We start from the raw sequence: 17871 nt of genomic DNA, 5'->3' as shown, positions 1-17871 counted from the left end.
AGGGAATGGCGTGTCGGGAGCCTGGGCAGCCCTGAAACCCCACCCCATATCAGGGAAAGAGAAATGAAAGTAAAGAAAGGAGCTCTCCCCCGTCCTACAGGGTCCCAGCCAGACCCTTCCCGGGTCCAGCCTGCGATACGGAAGGAGACTTTCATGTTTGTGTGTAATTGATATGAATGACGCTGAGATGAGCTTGGCGTGCAGGATACAGAGAAGCAGAGGGCTACCGCTCGCTCAGGCGAGTAGCCAAGCCCCCAAAGCTCTCATGGCTTTTATTTGGGGAGTACAGCAAATAACAATGGAGCACAGCAAGTGACAGTGACTAGCAGGCATGCTTATGAGATCATCTGAGCTAAGTTATACATTACACTATCAATTTCCTATGTTATACAAAGACCCTTTCCACCTGCAGCAGTGTACCCTCCCTGGCTTTCCATGCCCTCATGGACTGTTTATCACCTCAAGGAAAGTTCTGCCTTTGAACAATAAGTTTCGCGTGCAAGACTTTGTTCTGACGTGGCCTGCTTGCAGGCTCCCGCCTTTTCCTGGCAGAACGTCCTCTAATAGTTAACTTCATTCCACTTGACCAGCTACAATGTGCTGCGCCCATACTGGTGTCAGCACAGGGTTCAACTCATTTCTCACAGCAGCACCATGAGGCAGGACCTGCTGTTCTTCCGGAAGTCTGCAGATGAGGAAACAGGCCCAGAGGGGTTAACGTCTGCTGGAGTCCTACCGAGGCAGTGGTAGAGCTGGGACCTTGAATGCAGACCGTCTGGCCCTGGCCAGTGTGGCTCAGTGAGTTGGGTGTCATCCTGTGCACCATGCGGTTGCTGGTTTGATTCCTGGTCAAGGCTCATGCCCAGGTTGTTGGCCCGATCCCCGGCAGGAGCTGTGCAGGAGGCAGCCAATCCGTGTTCCACTCTCACATTGATGTTTGTCTCTCTCCCTCTCCTTTCCTTTCAAAAACCAATAAACTTCTTTAAAAAAAAAAAAAAAAGGCAAGCAGTCTGACTGCAGAGTGGGTGCTCCCAGACAGGGAAGGAGAGGATCAGAGGGTGGAGGTGGGTAGGCAGTAGGAGATTGCGACCCTTTCATACAGCTCCTCATGTTGTGGTGACCCCTAATTTCATTGTTACAAATGGAACATAATTAAAGCATAGTGATTAATCACAAAAACAATATGTAAGTATATATGTGTTTTCCGATGGTCTTAGAGAACCGCTGGGCTAGAGTGTCACAACAAGACAGTATCACCTAGAGCTGTGGGCAGCCTTCCTGGGTGTGGTGTCCCTGTGAGTGTGCATCAGTGAGAGGGCAGGGTGAGGGTGGGCAGGGAGAGGAAGAGAGACTGAGGGTGTTGGTCACTCGGCTGTGAGGAGCAGGAGCGTGGTGGCGAGGGTGGGGCTTAAACAGAAGGAGAACCTCCCCTGAGCAGTTGGCTAGGAGCCACTTAGGCTGGTGTGGACTTGGAGGAGTCCCCGATCACTGATTGGAATGAATTGAGAAGTTTGTCTGCAGAGAAGGGCCCTAGCCAACTTGGCTCAGTGAATAGACCATCGGCCTGGGGATCAAAGGACCCTGGGTTCAATTCTGGTCAAGGGCCCGTACCTTGGTTTCAGGCTCCGCCCTGGCCCTGGCCCCGGCCCTGGTTGGGGCACGTGCAGGAGGCAGCCAGTCGAAGTGTTTCTCTCCCATGGATGTTTCTCTCTGTCTTCCACTCTCTCCAAAAGATCACTGGAAAAATATCCTCGGGTGAGGTTTAACAGCAGTTGAGTGTCCACCTAAGAACCAAGAGGTCACCGTTCGATTCCCTGTCAGGGCACGATCCCCGGTGTGGGGCATGCGGGAGGCAGCTAATCAATGATTCTCTCTCATCGTTGATGTTTCTCTCTCCCTCTCCCTTCCTCTCTGAAATAAAAAAGTTATATATATTTTTTAAGAAGTTTGTCTGCAGAGAAGAGATAATGGTGAGAGGGGCCGGAAGGGGGAGCGAGAGCCAGACCTTGCAGTTGTAAGGGGTGGAGATGGATTGGATGTCATTGTCCTTGCAGTCTCATACCACCCAGAACGTAGACACCAGCAGGGGAAGGCAGAGAGAAGCATCCAGTAGCACGAGGCAGATGGGGCAGGGCACCCAGGTGAGAGGGGCTGAGAGGTGGGTCCTGGTGGAGAATGACAAGAAAGAGCCGGGGGCAGTGGGCCGGGCAGGGGTGTGCTGGGGGGGGCAAGCTGAGAGCCAGGGTGACAGTGTGCTCAGGATCATGGCTGCTGGCTCCCCAGTCACCAGGCCTTGGTGAATTTTTACTCAAGCTTTTTATTTTTTTAAAAAAAGTATGTTTTAATTATAGTTGACGTACACTATTAGATTCAGGTGTACACATAGTGATTAGACATTTAGGTACCTTGTGCTTTTCTTGGTAAGTCTGGTACCTGGCACCATTCACAGTTATTAGGATATCAGTGACTGTATTCCCTAGGCTGTACTTTACAATCCGTGGGATTATTTTTATAATCGGCAGATGGTACTTCTTAATCCCCTTGACCTTCTCGTCCACCCCTCCACCTATCTGGCAACCATCAGTTTATCTCTGTATCTGTGAGTTTGTTTCTATTTTGTTTATGTTTTAGATTCTGCGTGTAAGTGAAATTATACAGTTTTTAGTTTTCTGACTTAGTTTACTTAGCATAATACACTCTAGGTCCATCCATGCTGTCACAAATGACCAAATTTCATTCTTTTTCATAGCCAAGTAATATTCTATTTGTAGATACATATGTGCCACAATTTTTTAATCCACTCATCTATTGATGGACACTTGGGTTGCTTCCATATCTTGGTTATTGTAAATAATACTGCAGTGAACCTTAAGGGTGGATACATTCTTTCAAATTAGTGTTTCAGGTTTCTTGGGATAAATTTCCCAAAGGGAATCATTGGGTCGTAAGACGGCTCCATTTTAAATTTCTTGAGGTAACTCCACACTTTTCTGCATGCTCACCACCAGGGCCCTAGGGTTCCTTTTGGAACAAAACCAAATGAGCCACACAAACCAAGTGAGCCACACCAGCCAGGGCTCTGCGTATTTTTATGTTGAGCTGTGTGAGTTCTTTATATACTAGTATATAGGATAGTAACCCCTTATCAGATAAATCTTTTACAAATGTCTTCTCCCATTCATAAGTTGCCTTTTTGTTTTGTTGATGGTTTCCTTTCAGCACAAAAGCTTTATAGTTTAATATACTTCCATTTGTTTATTTTTGCTTCTGTTTCCCTTGCCCTAGGACACAATATCTAAAACTGATTGGTAGGCCCTAGCTGGTTTGGCTTAGTGGATAGAGCGTCAGCCTGTGGACTGAAGGGTCCCGGGTTCAATTCCGATCACATGCCTGGGTTTTGGGCTCGATCCCCAGTGGGGGACGTGCAGGAGGCAGCCAATCAATGATTCTCTCTCATCATTGATGTTTCCATCTCTCTCTCCCTCTCCCTTCCTCTCTGAAATTAAATGTTTATATATAATTTTTAAAAATGATTGATAGGACCTGGCTGGTTGCGGATTCGATCCCTGCTTGGGGCATTTATAGAAGGCAACTGATGAAGTTTCTCTCACATCCATTTCTCTGTGTGTGTGTGTGTGTGTCTCTTTTTCTCTAAGATCAATGAATATATCCTTTAGTGAGGATTTTTAAAAATTAAATAAATAAAAATTATTGGTAAGACCAGTGTCAAAAAGTTTTTTCCTTTTTTTTTTTTTCATTTAAGTCTTTAATCCAGTGTGAGTTTATTTTTGCATATGGAGTTAGAAAGTGGCCTAATTTCATTTTTCTTCATCTATCTGTTTAGTTTTCCCCATCACCATTTCTTGAAGGGACTGTCTTAGCCTTTTGTATATCCCTGCCTTGTTTGTCATGGATTGACCATATAAGCGAGGTTTTATTTCTGGACTGTCTATTCTCTTATTCTGGCCCAGGCAGTGGGGCAGCATTTTGGTACCTCCAGAATGTCTTGAGGGAGGGTGCATGAGGGACGATACCCCGCTTTCATAGTGTCCTTTGCTGTCCTGGGGATTCTCATACCCTCCTTGTCACCATCCCCCACACACATATTTTGAAACTGGCAGATGTTTCCTTGTAATATTTTAAATTGTGCAAAAACATTGCTTGAAACCAGGTCATGTTTCACTGTTGTTTGAGAACTTACAGGTTTTCTTTTCTTTTTTTTGAAACCATTAGATGTTTCATTGGAATATTTTATATATATTTTTAATTGATTTCAGAGATGAAGGGAGATAGAAACATCTCGGCTGTCTCCTGCACGCCCCCTACTGGGGATCGAGCTCACAACCCAGGCGTATGCCCTCACCAGGAATCAAACCGCGACCTCCTGGTTTGTAGGTAGACACTTAACCACTGAGCCACACCGACCAGGCTCATTGCAATAATTAAAAATTATACAATTGCTTTGACACCCTGCCTTTACCTCTCCCATTCATTCTCTTGAAATGACAGGAAAAAAATGGTCTGTTTGTTTGTATGTTGAGGGAAAACTGTATCTGTGAGATCACAGTTAAGACACCACAGCACGTGCCTGAGCATTTACCTTTAGCCTGGGGGCAGCTCAGGACCATCCCCAGCCCAGACCTGAGCAGGCTGGACCCGCTTCCCCACTGGAAAACCGGCATGGCTTTCCTCAGAGTCCTGCCTTCCTGCTCCTCATACCCAAAGGCAATGCCCCTCAGCTGGAACATTCCTCTCCTTTTTGGGGATGGGGTGGGCTCGAGGGTGTGGGGGTCCTGAGGAAGGGCTGACTCCCTGATTGTGCCTCCGCCACTAGCACTGCCCCCTGAGGACAGCTGCCCCCTCTGAGACGGCTTCTTCAGGTCTGAAGAGGAAATGGAAGTGTGTGCTCAGCCAGTCCCATCCCAGGTGAGTTAGAGACCTTGGCTATGTTTGCCTCTCTGTCTCCTCAGCTGTAAAGTGGGTCCAGGAATATAGCACTCGCCTCCCCAGGAGCCATGATGCTGCCTTATACCTTTGGGTGAGACCCCCGGGCTCCCTGCAGATTCAGCTCCTTCCCTGTGTGGGTGAGCCAGGGGTTCCTGGGGCCCCCTGTACCTGGTACCTGGTGCCCTGGGCCAGGTCTCTTTCCCTCGTGTCCAGAGTGGGATGCTGCCTTCATGGTCACATCAGGGCAGCTCACACCTCAGAAGTTCAGGGACTCACCCAGGAATCCAGCTACTCAGTTGTGAAGCTGAGATGCCACATCAGGCCTGGCACCCAGGGCCAGGGTGCATGACCCCTCACCTGCCAGCCTTCCTTGAACGCCTGCTCTGCCAGTGTTTTCTGTAAAGGACCAGGTGGTGGGAACTGCCTCAGGCTCTACAGGCCACATATGCTCTCTCCCCCATGTTCTTTCTGTACATGGCCTTTGAAAAAAAACATAAAACCCATTTTTAGCAGTATTAGGTCTACTGCAGGTGCTATAACAAAATAGCACGGACTGTGTGGCTCAGGCAACATTCATTTTCTCATGGTTCTGAAACCTAACAGTCTGAGACCAAGAGCCAGCACAGTTGGTTTCCTGATGACCCTCTTCCTCACTTGCTAATTCTCTGTGTCCTCAATGGTGGAGAAAGAAGTCTCTGGTGGTCTCCTTTTGAGGGCACCAATCCCACTGCATTAGGGCTCTGCCCGTAGAACCCCCATTAACATTATTTTCATAAAGGCCCTCTCCCCAGATGCAGTCACATGGTGGGGTAGGACTTCAACATGTGAATTTGGGGGAGAACAATTTAGCTCATGGCATTAACCTGAAAGCACACACAGTCTTGGCCTGTCTGCCGGGCTGTGTTTTGCTCATCTACGATTTTGAACATCCTCTTTGAGTTCCTTTAAATCTGTGATTTTGTGGGAAAGTAGAGAGTGGGGTTCCCACTGTTTCCTGGGACAGAAAGTCAGAATCACTGGTGTGACCAGCAGCAGACAGGCCCTCAGAAGTGAAGACACTGTGGACTGCGTTGGTGTCTGCTCAGAGCACCGCCCAGAGGCGGGAACCCTGTGATGCTCTGGACACCTTCTCCATCCCACACCACCTCCCTCCCTTCGCTGTCCTGCCCTCCTCAGCCTTCCTGTCGGGAGGCAGGGCCCCATGGTAACACAGGCGATGTTTCAGCTACCGGTGAGCTTCACGGATGTGCTGGTGAGCTTCACACGTGAGGAGTGGGGGCGGCTGGACCTGGTCCAGAGGACACTGTACCGCGACGTGACTCTGGAGACGTGTGACCACCTTGTCTCTCTGGGTAAGTTGGGCTCTGCCCATCGCATGGGCTTTCTGCCCCCAGGACTCCGAGCTCTGACTCCAAGGGTGTGCTTGTGCTGGGGTGAAGCACCCCGCGTGGGTCACTGTGTGTGTGCGCGTGCGTGCGCGCGTGTGCGTGCGCGTGTGTGCGTGCGTGTGTGTGCGCGCGCACGTGTGTGTGCGTGTGTGTGTGTGTGTGCGTGTGTGTGTGTGTGTGTGCTTGCAAATAATAGAACCTACACTTTAGTAAGGTCCACAGATAACTGTCCTTCTTTATAGTAAAGAGAAACTCTATTATAAAGACCTGATAATCCTTTGTCTTAGGAGGAAACTTATATTTCTGGACTGTCTATTCAGTTATTCTGCTAGAACACCTTGTATTTTGTAAAATTACAGAATGAATATATATATATATTTCTGTTTGTTTGTTCGTTTTTCCTTCATCTTAAATTGTCCTCTGGTGCCTTTAAGAGCTAACCCTATACCAGGACAGAAGTGAGTCCCTTTTAGATGCAGATCCTGGGTATTGCTGTTCAGTCAGCCTCCACTGCATGTTTGTGACTTATTTCCTAGGAATGGCTCCCGGGCCCTCCTAGTCCATCCCTGTCTGACCCCAGGGGAGAGGGCTGGGCCTGGGGACACAATCTCTTTCTCTGGAAGCAGAGCATCAAGAACTGTGTTCTTCCCTATTGACCAGGACTTCTGCTCCCCACTGTGGATGTGATCTCCCGCCTGGAGCGAGGTGCTGGTCCATGGAGGGCGGAGCAGGAACCGCCTCCCGGAGGTGAGAGCATTTAGTTAACTTGGGCAGAGGAGGAGGGAGGCCATTTGCAGGAGCTTCCTCGGCGTTCTCTGCTGCCTCATGTCCAGCAAGACAGCCATGTCATCATCCACGGGTCCAGCCCAGCAAGAACACTCACTACTGTCGTCTGCACATTTCTCAGGCCTGGGTTTGTTTCTGTTCCCATTTTCCCTTTCTTCTTTACCCTTCAGCACCTTGTCTTGTTCCCAGGTCCTCCTGACATCTTTTTCACCAGCCCCTCATCATAACTTCCACCTGAGGAAGCAGTCCTCGGGTCTCCTTTCAGTTTCTCTCTCATCAGTTATCTTTCTGTCCCTCTCTTCCTCTCCCTTCCTCTCTCTGAAATCAATAAAAACATATTTGAGCCCTAGACAGTTTGGCTCAGTGGATAGTGCGTCAGCCTGCCAACTGAAGGGTCTTAGGTTCAATTCTGGTCAAGGGCATGTACCTTGGTTGCAGATTCCTCCCTGGCCTGGGCCCTGTTCCGGACTCGTGCAGAAGGCAACCAATCAATGTGTTTCTCTTACATCAATGTTTCTGTCTTTCCCTCTCTCTTCCACTTGCTCTAAAAAAATCAATGGAAAAATATCCTCATGTCGGGATTAATTAATTAAAAACATATTGAAAAAATAAATAAGGTACCATATTCACAGGTCCCAGCAACTGGGCATCAATATCTTTTGTGCTTATTGAGGACCACATATCCTCAGATCAGTTCCTTCTATACATTCTCGCCCTGACCAGTTTGGCTCAGTGGATAGAGTGTCGGCCTGTGGACTGAAGGGTCCCAGGTTCGATTCCAGTCAAGGACATGTACTTGGTTGCGGGCACATCCCTAGTAGAGGGTGTGCAGGAGGCAGCTGATTGATGTTTCTCTCTCATTGATGTTTCTAACTCTCTATCCCTCTCCCTCTCTGTCAAAAAATCAATAAAATATATTTTAAAAAGAAATACTTACATTCTCGTGCTTATTCATATATATATGAAATCAATAAAGATATATATATCTTTATTGATTTCAGAGAGGAAGGAAGAAGGAGAGAGGGAGAGATAGAAACATCAATGATGAGAGAGAATCATTGATTGGCTGCCTCCTGCATGCCCCCCACTGGGGATTGAGGCTGCAACCCAGGCATGTTCCCTTTACCGGAATCGAACCCAGGACCCTTCAGTCTGCAGACCGACGCTCTATCCACTGAGCCAAACCAGCTAGGTAGGGCTCGTGCTTATTCTTATTTCCCTACTCCCTCTTTGGGTATCAGCTCTCTTCATTTAACTCTTCATTATCTTTGCTTGTTTTTTGTGCTTCTTCACTGATTTCCTATTTGCTGGTCCATCCCACTCTTTTACATCCTGCATGGAATTATAGTTCATGGACTCTAAACAAACCCAGAGACACCTCTCATACTTGGTGTTTTCCTTCGTTCTCCTTCCCATCTGAGGCTTTTGCAGTAATTCAGGCATTTTGGATTTCTTTCAGAGTGGAAGACTTCACTTGAAAAGAAAGAGTCCGGTTCTGAAGAGGATATTGGTGTGGAAGAACCATCCTTCCATGTGGAAATGAAACGCTGTGTAGAGGGCCCCTGGTCTGTGTCAGTAGGAAAAACACAGGATTGGAGGGACCAGCCAGCGGAGCACCAGGAGGAATCTTTGAGTCAGATTGTACCTACCTCAGCGGAGAATGTGTTTGCTAAAGTGGAACACTGTGAGCATGACCTTGGCGGAAGTTATCTGAGTGAAAGCCTTCTACCTCTGACATCACCTGCAAGAACACATTTGCACAAGCTTGACTCACAGTTTCAAGAGTTGAAACAGAATTCAGTTTTCGTTAATCATCAGAAAGGTGGTGCCCATCTGCAGCCCTGTGAAAATCTTGAAAGTGCCAGGGCCTTCTCTCAGAGCGTTCACTTGAATAAACTTGTAAATGATAAAACGGGAAATAATAAGCCTTATGATTATACTATCGACAGTGACTCCATCCACTATGGCACATCTGTGCGTTTCCATAATAGAAGTTTTTCAGTAGAGAACAGAGATGATTGTAAGGACAATGGAAATGTTAAGCACAGCATGTCCCTGAATGAAAACAAGCCAGTGCATTTTGGAGAAAGTCAGTACACATGTGACAAACGCGTTGTACAAATTGAAATGATGGTCGGTGATCCTGGATGTGAGGAGGACTATGGTGCCTTCTGCGCGGCCTCATCTGTTCATGACGGTGACATCATCCAGACCAGAAAGAAGCCACGTGCATGTAATCTACGTGGAAAATCCCGCAGCTGTTGCTCTGAGCTTGCATACCAGAGGACACACACTGGACAGAAGCCATATGCCTGCAGTCATTGTGGAAAAGCTTTCAAATGGAGGTATCTCCTCGTTTCGCATCAGAGAACGCACACTGCAGAGAAGCCTTATCAGTGTCACCTGTGTGTGAAAACCTTTAGGGGTCAGTCAGCTCTTATAAAACACGAGAGAACCCACACAGGTGAGAAACACCATAATTGTAATGATTGTGAAAAGTTCCTTAACCGGCAGCGTCACCTTACTAGGCATCAGAGAATTCATAGTGGAGGGAAACCGTACTTGTGTACTCACTGTGGAAACTCCTTCAGCCGTAGCTCTGACTTTGTTGCACATAAACGGATTCACAGTGGAGAGAAACCGTACGAGTGTAACCACTGTGGGAAATCTTTTTGGGAGCGAAAACAACTTCGTGCGCATCTGCGAACTCATGCTGGAGAGAAGAAATTTTATGAATGCAATCATTGTGGGAAAGTTTTCAAATGGAGGTCTCACCTCATTCTGCATCAGAGAACACACACTGGAGAAAAGCCTTATGAGTGTATTGACTGCGGGAAAGCCTTCAGTGATGGGTCATCTCTTAGAAAACATGAGAGAACACACACTGGCGAGAAGCCCTACCACTGCGACCAGTGTGGGAAATCTTTTCGGCAACAGTCACAGCTTGTCGTGCACAAGCGAACCCATACTGGAGAGAAACCTTACGAATGCAGTCATTGTGGGAAAGCTTTCTGCCAGAGATCTGGCCTCATTGTTCATCAGAGAACACACACTGGAGAGAAGCCCTATAAGTGTAAAATTTGTGTTAAAGCCTTCAGCCAGAGATATCTCCTCATTGTGCATCAGAGAACACACACTGGAGAGAAGCCCTATCAGTGTACCATGTGTGTTAAAGCCTTCAGTGGTCGTTTAGCTCTTAAAAAACATGAGAAGACCCACATGGTCGAGAAACCCCATGAATGAATGTAATCATTGTGAAAAAGTTCTTTATGGCGCAGTCACCTTACCAGGCATCAGTGAATTCACACTGGAGAGAAACCATATTTGTGTGCTCATTGGGGAAAATCCTGCTGTAACTCTATCTTTGTTGCACATAAAAGGATTCTCACTGGAGAGAAGCCCTATGAATGTAACCACTGTGGGAAAACTTTTTATCAGTGATCACAGCTTGTGTATCTGCAAATTCATTCTAGAGGGAAGAAACCTTATTAATACAGTCATTGTACAAAAGGTCTCAAATAGAGATCTCATTATGCACCAGAGAACACACTGGCATGAAACCCTATAAACGTAAACACTATGAAAAGGCCTTTTCATACTAGAGAGAAACCCTAAAAGTGTAATGAATGTGAGAAGGCTTTCAATTATTATAAATCCCTTATTCAATATCAGAAAACTCGGGGGAGAGAAACCCTATGAGTATTTAAGATGGAAGAGCTCAAGGCCAGAACTTCTTTTCTAGACATCAGACGACCGCATGCACCAGAATTGCTTGGTGTGTACATTGAAACTGCAGATTACCAAGCTTACCCTGAATTACGAAGTCAGGATCTCTATCAATAAAACCCAAGAGCCTGTCATTTCCCAAACCAGCACAAGTGACTTGTATGTGCACTAAAATGTGTGTACGTATACATTTAGGTGAGGGGGTATGAACATGACAACCGATGGAAAGCTTTCAAAGCTTTTAGCAGGAAATAGGAAATTCAGAATGGAACTGTGCCCATCAGATTATCATTTTATTGCAAACAACCACCCAAACTTAATCAGATGTTATCCCTATAATACATTCCTAGAAATGATAAGGTATTGGAAGATTTGTTCCCCCCAAAAAGGGCTGAAGTGTATATCAATAATGGTAAAGTGGAGAGGCCATTACTGCAGATTTGAGCAAAGTGAAAGCAAGTGGGAGACTATCACCTGGAGATGCAGAGTGGAAAAGGCTAAAACCAGGACCATGAAGAGAGGGCTATGGCACTGGAGGTCTCAGCCCCTTGACAGAGTTTCAGACCAACAGTTGGGGCAGAAAAGCAGGGTTAACTGATGGTCTGTTGGTGAAATTCCCCGGTTTCCTCCCCCTTCTTGTTTTTCATTATCTGCCTGTGGGTGAGCAAAATAAAATAGGGATTAAATGAGGTATCCCCCCCCCCAAAAAAAAAAATTCGTCTGGAGACTAGGAGATTGGTGAATTATGCTCTAGAACAAGGGCTACCTTTTCTTGGCATCTCAGTTACCTTCATCCTAATACCTAGTTCTGGCCCTACTCCCTTCAAAGCAAATCTTGCCATTAAACTAGCTTCCCTCCCCATCTATGGAGGCTCCCATGTTTTTTCAGATAGTCTCTTCAATGTAGATGGAAAGTAGGGAGCAAGAGACTTGAAAGCTTTCCATGTGAAAGGAAAAATAGATTTTTTTAAAAAAGAACAGATACTCGGGGAATCAAACATTTAAAATGGAGATTGAGCCAAGAAATAATTGCAAATGAAAATAAGTCTAAGATAACTCTTAAAGAGTTATGAGAACAAAAATACACTATAATTTGCTTAAAAAAAAAAAAGTTGGAGAAGAAAAGGAAACCCCTGCAGAGCTGAAAGAAAATCTTAAGATCATACCAAATACTGTCCAGGATTAGTGGGATCCCTGTAGCATGAGAAATTGACAATACTGTAGTCAAAAAAACATTGCAGAAACTCCTGGAGAGTATAAGTTTGAAACTAAGAAAAGGAATTTTTTTTAAAAGTGTTCTAAAGGTGGGGGAGAAGCAGGTGTGTATCAGAACTTTAGGGTAAACAAATTGTTAAAAAGAAACAAATATACAAGACAGTTGTCCAGGTGTGAGCCAGACTTTAGAAAGGAGTCTTCATTTGACTGTGATGTTAATATTTCATCCTAGAAAAGGCAGAAGACTCATGAGATTGGAATAAAAGAGGGAGAAATATACTCAGATTGTTTTGCTTGGCCCTTCACTAAACACTATTTTTATAACTATAGTATAAACAGTAGGTGCTGGTTTTGCATTTTACAAAGAAACTCAGAGGTGTAATGGCGAATTTAGGGGTGGGGTGTAGGGGAGTTTCTCTGTATCCTCATCTTAGGAAGTTAGCTTTTAAATAGAATAGATTGCTTAGGAGGCCAAAATTAGAACATGAAACAGTGATAGGACAAAAATTAGAATCAAAAAGAGGATCACAGAACTAAGTAAAATCTTAATTCCTTATCAGAGAAGGAAGGCAGTAAAGTGAATAAGCCATGAAAGATCAGAGTTACAGACATAGCCTTATTTAGGAACTGGAATAAAAACAGTTAAAAGTAGTTGGTGGAATGTGACTGTTGGGTAGGGTGGAGCAGGAGACTGTTGCTTTCCACTTTAAGCCTGTCTTTCCTTCCCTGGCACACTTCTTATTCGAGTAACTTCATATATGTACCTATAGGTGAGCAAAACAATGTACATGAGGACAATTGCAATTGATTTGTGGGATTATGTACACTTTCCCTTTTTTGATTCACTATTGTTGTAAAAGTAAATTGGCAATTTAAACAGCAGGAGTGAGAGGAAAATACATCAGACTCTCCTGTTTGGCTCATGATAGTAGGTTGAGTAGGACAGAAAGTCTCCTTGGCTTCTTAGAAGTCACTGGGATTAAAATGGGTTAATGTTATTTGTTTGTTGGTTTGTTTTTATTGATTTCAGAGAGGAAAGGAGAAACAAACATCAATGATGAGAGAGAATCACTGATCAGCTTCCTCCTGCAGTCCCCACACTAGGGATGGAGCCCACAACCCAGGCATGTGCCCCAACCTGAAATTGAATCCTGACTTCCTGGTACATAGATTGATGCTCAACCATTGAGACACACTGGATGGGCTGTTTTTTGTTGTTGTTGTTTTTAATATATTTTATTGATTTTTACAGAGAGGAAGGGAGAGGGATAGAGAGAAACATCCATGAGAGAGAAACATCGATCAGCTGCCTCCTGCACACTCCCTATTGGGGATGTGCCCGCAACCCAGGTACATGCCCCTGACCGGAATTGAACCTGGGACCCTTGAGTCTGCAGGCTGACACTCTATCCACTGAGCCAAACCAGTTAGGACTGGGCTATGTTTTTAAGACTTGATACTGCAGAAGCCTTATCAGGAAGTCACTGTGGGCCTGAGAGGGGGTTGGTATCCTGGGACAACTAGGCAGGATCCGTCTGAAGAGGAAAGACAAGTGTGTGGTCCTAACCAGTGTGGCTCAGTGTTGGCCTATACCCCAGAGGGTCTTGGGTTTGATTCTTGGTCAAGGGCACGTACCTGGGTTACAGGTTCGATCACCAGCACTGGTCAGGACCAGTGTAGGAGGCAAGCGATGGATATTTCTCCCCTTCTTTCTCCCACTCTCAATGGGAAAAAAATAATCTCAAGTGAGGATTAACAATAAATAAGACGTGTGGGAATTGGCATAGCCACGATTACTCAGTGTATTTCCCAAGGTCCTTCAGGCAGTTGATGGTACCTTTCATAAAATCCTTTAGGTAACAGCCCTCATGGTTCATAGGGCACCACCTTGTGATGGGCGGTCTGTACAGGGCTGGTGGGGACTTGCTTCTTGGGACAGTTGGCCCTGCTGCTGCGACCAACACAGTTCAGAAGGTGGAGCCTGGGAGGAAGGACCCGCCCAACAGATTCAGCAAAGTGAGTGTTGTTCTTATTTTTCTTTATTTAAATATATTTTATTTATTTTTTACAGGGAGGAAGGGAGAGGGATAGAGAGTTAGAAACATCGATGAGAGAGAAACATCGATCAGCTGCCTCCTGCACACTCCCCACTGGGGATGTGCCCACAACCAAGGCACATGCCCTAGACGGGAATCGAACCTGGGACCCTTGAGTCCGCAGGCCGACGCTCTATCCACAGAGCCAAACCGGTCAGGGGTAAGGGAATGTTGACATTCTTGTCCAGACCTCTAAGCAGGTTCCACTCAGTAAGTCCTGAAAGTCGCTTTGTTCAATGAAGGTGCTACTGGAGTCCCAGAATGTGTGTCTGAGGTCCCCTCTTCAAAATGGAGAGCCCACACAGGCTCTGTGGCTATGTGCTCCTGGAGGCAACACCCAGTGGGAATCACACAGGGAGACATCTGTGTGCAGGAAGTGGGAGGACGGCCTATGTCTGCAGTGAGTGCATCCGGCCCTGCCCTTAACAAATCAGAAACCTGAGGCTCTTAAGGACCCAAGAACTGGGCTCATTTAAAATGGGAACCTAGCCCTAGCCGGTTTGGCTCAGTGGATTAAAGCATCAGCCTGTGGACTGGAGGTTCCTGGGTTCGATTCCGGTCCAGGGCGCATGCTGGGGTTGCAGGCTCAATCCCCAGTGGGGGGCGTGCAGAAGGCAGCCAGTCGGTGATCTCTGTCATCATTGATGTTTCTGTCTCTCTTTCCTCCCTTCCTCTCTGAAATTAATAAAAATATTTTTAAAAAAAATAAAATGGGAACCTAAGACATTTCCACCTGAAATGATCCTCATAATGTGTGAAGGACCCACCTGAAAACGGTGTTGGAATTGCAGGTTTCTGGGCCCATCTTCAGAGAGTCCACCTGGGCAGGCTTAGGTGGTACCTGGATATTTGCGTAGTTTGAGGACACTTTCTGTACCCTGTATTTGTAAACATTTTGTATTCTCAAAATTGTATATTTATGCCCAGCCAGTGTGGGTCAGTGGTTGAGCATCGACCTATGAATCAGGAGGTCATGGTTTGATTCCTGGTCAGGGCACATGCCCAGGTTGTGAATTCGATCCCCGGTGTTGGGCATGCGGGGGCAGCCAATAATGATTCTATCTCATCACTGATGTTCCTGTGTCTCTCCCTCTCTGACATCAATAAAAATATACTTTTTTAAATTGTATATTTATGTTTCCTTTTTGTTGGTTTCACTTGAAGTTGTAACTTAGGTAAAAAGAAGACCCAAAAGAGAAACCACACCTATTTTGTATTATCGCCGGCTGCTTTTATATATTTCAGAGAGGAAGTGAGAGGGGGAGAGAGAATCTTCAGTGATGAGAGAGAATCATTGATGGGCTGCCTCCTGCATGCCCCACACTGGGGATCGAGCCCACAACCAGGGCATGTGCCCTGACCGGGAATCTAATCGAGAGCTCCCGGTTCATAGGTTGATGCTCAATCACTGAGCCATGCCAGCCAGGCAGCAGGGCTGCTTGTAACCGAACAAATACATCCAGTTCCCCCTATTGAAAATAAATACCAAAATAATCCTACACATAATGTTTTGTTTTGTTTTATTATAAAGCAACTTAATTTTTGCCTTTTTTCAATGGAAATTCTTCTGTCTCGTGACCTTTCCGTTCATTTTCAGATAACTCAGCCTGGAAAACACTTTTAGTTAAGGTGCTTAGAGTATCTAGTTCTAGTCCCACAAAATAACTCATGAACTTCATTCAAAATTACAGCCCCTCTCCCTCCCTCAGCTTCCTGCCAGCCACCTGAGGGGAAGGCAGTTCCCTTCCTCTCCCTCCTCTTCTCCCTCCATCTCTCTGGCTGTTGTTTCTGACTCCACTGGGGATGCTGCCAGGGAAGAACATGGAGAGGAGAAGGGAAGGGGATCCCTCTTAATCCGATAACACGCGTATAAGTTGGTTTTGTGCTTTCTGAGCCTTGTAGATGGTTCTAAGTCTTTCTCATGAGGGCATTTTTATGGGTTTCTTAGGGATACTCCATCCCTGGGGGTCTTTTACCTACAATTTTCTTATCAGGTGGATGCCTTTAAGGTTGCTTTCCTCCTTCCTTGGCCCCAGGGAATCTCCAGTTTCCGTCTGCTGAGGTTCATCAGTTGCTCTCTGGGCAGCCCCACTGAACAGCACACCATGGGACCCCTGATGGACCCTGCGCTCGCTTCCTATGGCTGCACAGCAAATTTCCACCATCAGATGCCTCGCAACAAGTTTGTTCTGTCACAGTCTGGGGACTAGAATTCTGGGATCGGGTGTCAGCAGCTCCCTGTGAAGGCTCTCAGAAGAATCTCTTGCCTCACCCTAGCTGGTTTGGTTCAGTGTATAGAGCATCTGCCTGTGGACTAAAGGGTCCCAGGTTTGATTCCAGTCAGGGGCACATGCTTGGGTTTCGGGCTTAATCCCCAGTAGGGGGCATGCAGAAGGCAACCAATCAATGATTCTCTCTCATCATTGATGTTTCTATCTCTCCCTCTCCCTTCCTCAGAAATCAATAAAAAAATATATTAAAAAAAAAAAGAATCCCTTGCCTCGTCTCAGCAATCCTCCGCTTGTAGCTGCCTCGCTCCCATCTCTGCCTCCATCAGCATGGCCTCTCCTCATGTCCTTGTATCTCTCTCCTAAACATAATTTTGATACAACTAGCAGTGGGATGATTGGGGACCCACAAGACCACCCCCCATATCCCGAGTTTTTTCCAGATTTCATGGGATCCCATGTGTAGTTTTATGCAGGTGATATGCCGAGGATACACAGTTTTTCGTAAAGGAAAATTCATGCAAAGTCTGGGGAAATCATGTGTAGGTTAACATGGCTGGCCCTCCTTTGAGGTGGTCACACACACAGCACGGAACCAGGCAAGCAGGCACCTTCTGCTCAGCATGTGCCAAAGTCCAGACTCCCCAAGACAAAGCCGGGGCTCAGTGCAAATAACTTTTTTTCTTTTCTTTCTTTTTTTTTTTTTTTTTTTTTTGCAGATTCTGGGCACAGTGAGGCATCAGCCTACAGACAACACTCAAAGCCTACTTCCCGCATGACAGCCAAGGGCCAACTTTACATTTTAGGACCTTGAACATGTGCAGCCTCAGTCTGCCGTGTTCACCCTTTTTGTGTAAGTTTCATACCTCTTCAAACATGAATACAATTAGCCACAGAACCTGTTCTGTTAAGCTGCTTAAACAGCAGCTCTGGCTGCACACGTGGAGAAAGCACACGGGTCATAGAGTTCCTGCTTCATACTGGTTTTCCGGAACCTGTCCTCACACCTCAGTGTGCATGTTGTTTCTTGCCATGATTCCATCTTGTGGTTTTGAGATCAGAGAACATCATCAAAAAGTCATGCTGCAGGTTGCGGGCACATCCCCAGTAGGAGGTGTGCAGGAGGCAGCTGATCCATGCTTCTCTGTCATCGATGTTTCTCTCTATCCCTCTTTCTTCTTCTCTGTAAAAAAATCAATAAAACATATTTTTTTTAAATCATGCTGCATTTCTCCCACCCCTAATAAACAACATAATATTGAATTTAAGGCGCTCTCTCTCTCTTGAGCAGGCCAGAGCCTTCCCTTCACCCCCTTATTCCCTCGAGTCACCTGCCTTTGCTTGAGTCCACGCAGCCTGGCTGGCTCACTTCCTCCACTTGTCACTTCTACCTCTGTGACTTTCTAAATATACTTCTGCTTGTATTTGAGTTCTTTGGCTCTGGATTATTATTTTTTTTAATATATACTTTATTGATTTTTTACA

The 17871-nt window shown here is 46.0% G+C and overlaps 1 protein-coding gene across 3 annotated transcripts in view; it reads left to right on the top strand.

Moving 5' to 3' along the window:
- Positions 1-17522, top strand: part of LOC106694479 (zinc finger protein 544) — a 19632-nt gene extending 2110 nt beyond the window's left edge. The window contains exons 2-5 of one of the 3 annotated variants that reach the window (XM_023744662.1): positions 4835-4926; positions 6173-6299; positions 6996-7082; positions 17106-17522. In XM_023744662.1, the coding sequence (XP_023600430.1) occupies positions 4894-4926; positions 6173-6299; positions 6996-7082; positions 17106-17200 (342 nt within the window). In that variant the 5' untranslated portion in view covers positions 4835-4893 and the 3' untranslated portion in view covers positions 17201-17522. Of the gene's footprint in view, positions 1-4834; positions 4927-6172; positions 6300-6995; positions 7083-8580; positions 13061-17105 lie in introns of those variants that run through there. The other 2 variants (XM_014445760.2, XM_023744661.1) reach the window with 2 other exon arrangements.
- Positions 17523-17871: the final 349 nt, after the last annotated feature.

Source organism: Myotis lucifugus, unplaced genomic scaffold (assembly GCF_000147115.1).
Source record: "Myotis lucifugus unplaced genomic scaffold, Myoluc2.0 scaffold_482, whole genome shotgun sequence".
Classification (NCBI taxonomy): domain Eukaryota; kingdom Metazoa; phylum Chordata; class Mammalia; order Chiroptera; family Vespertilionidae; genus Myotis; species Myotis lucifugus.
Note: the sequence above shows the minus strand (reverse complement) of the source record. Positions and strands in the feature narration are given on the sequence as shown.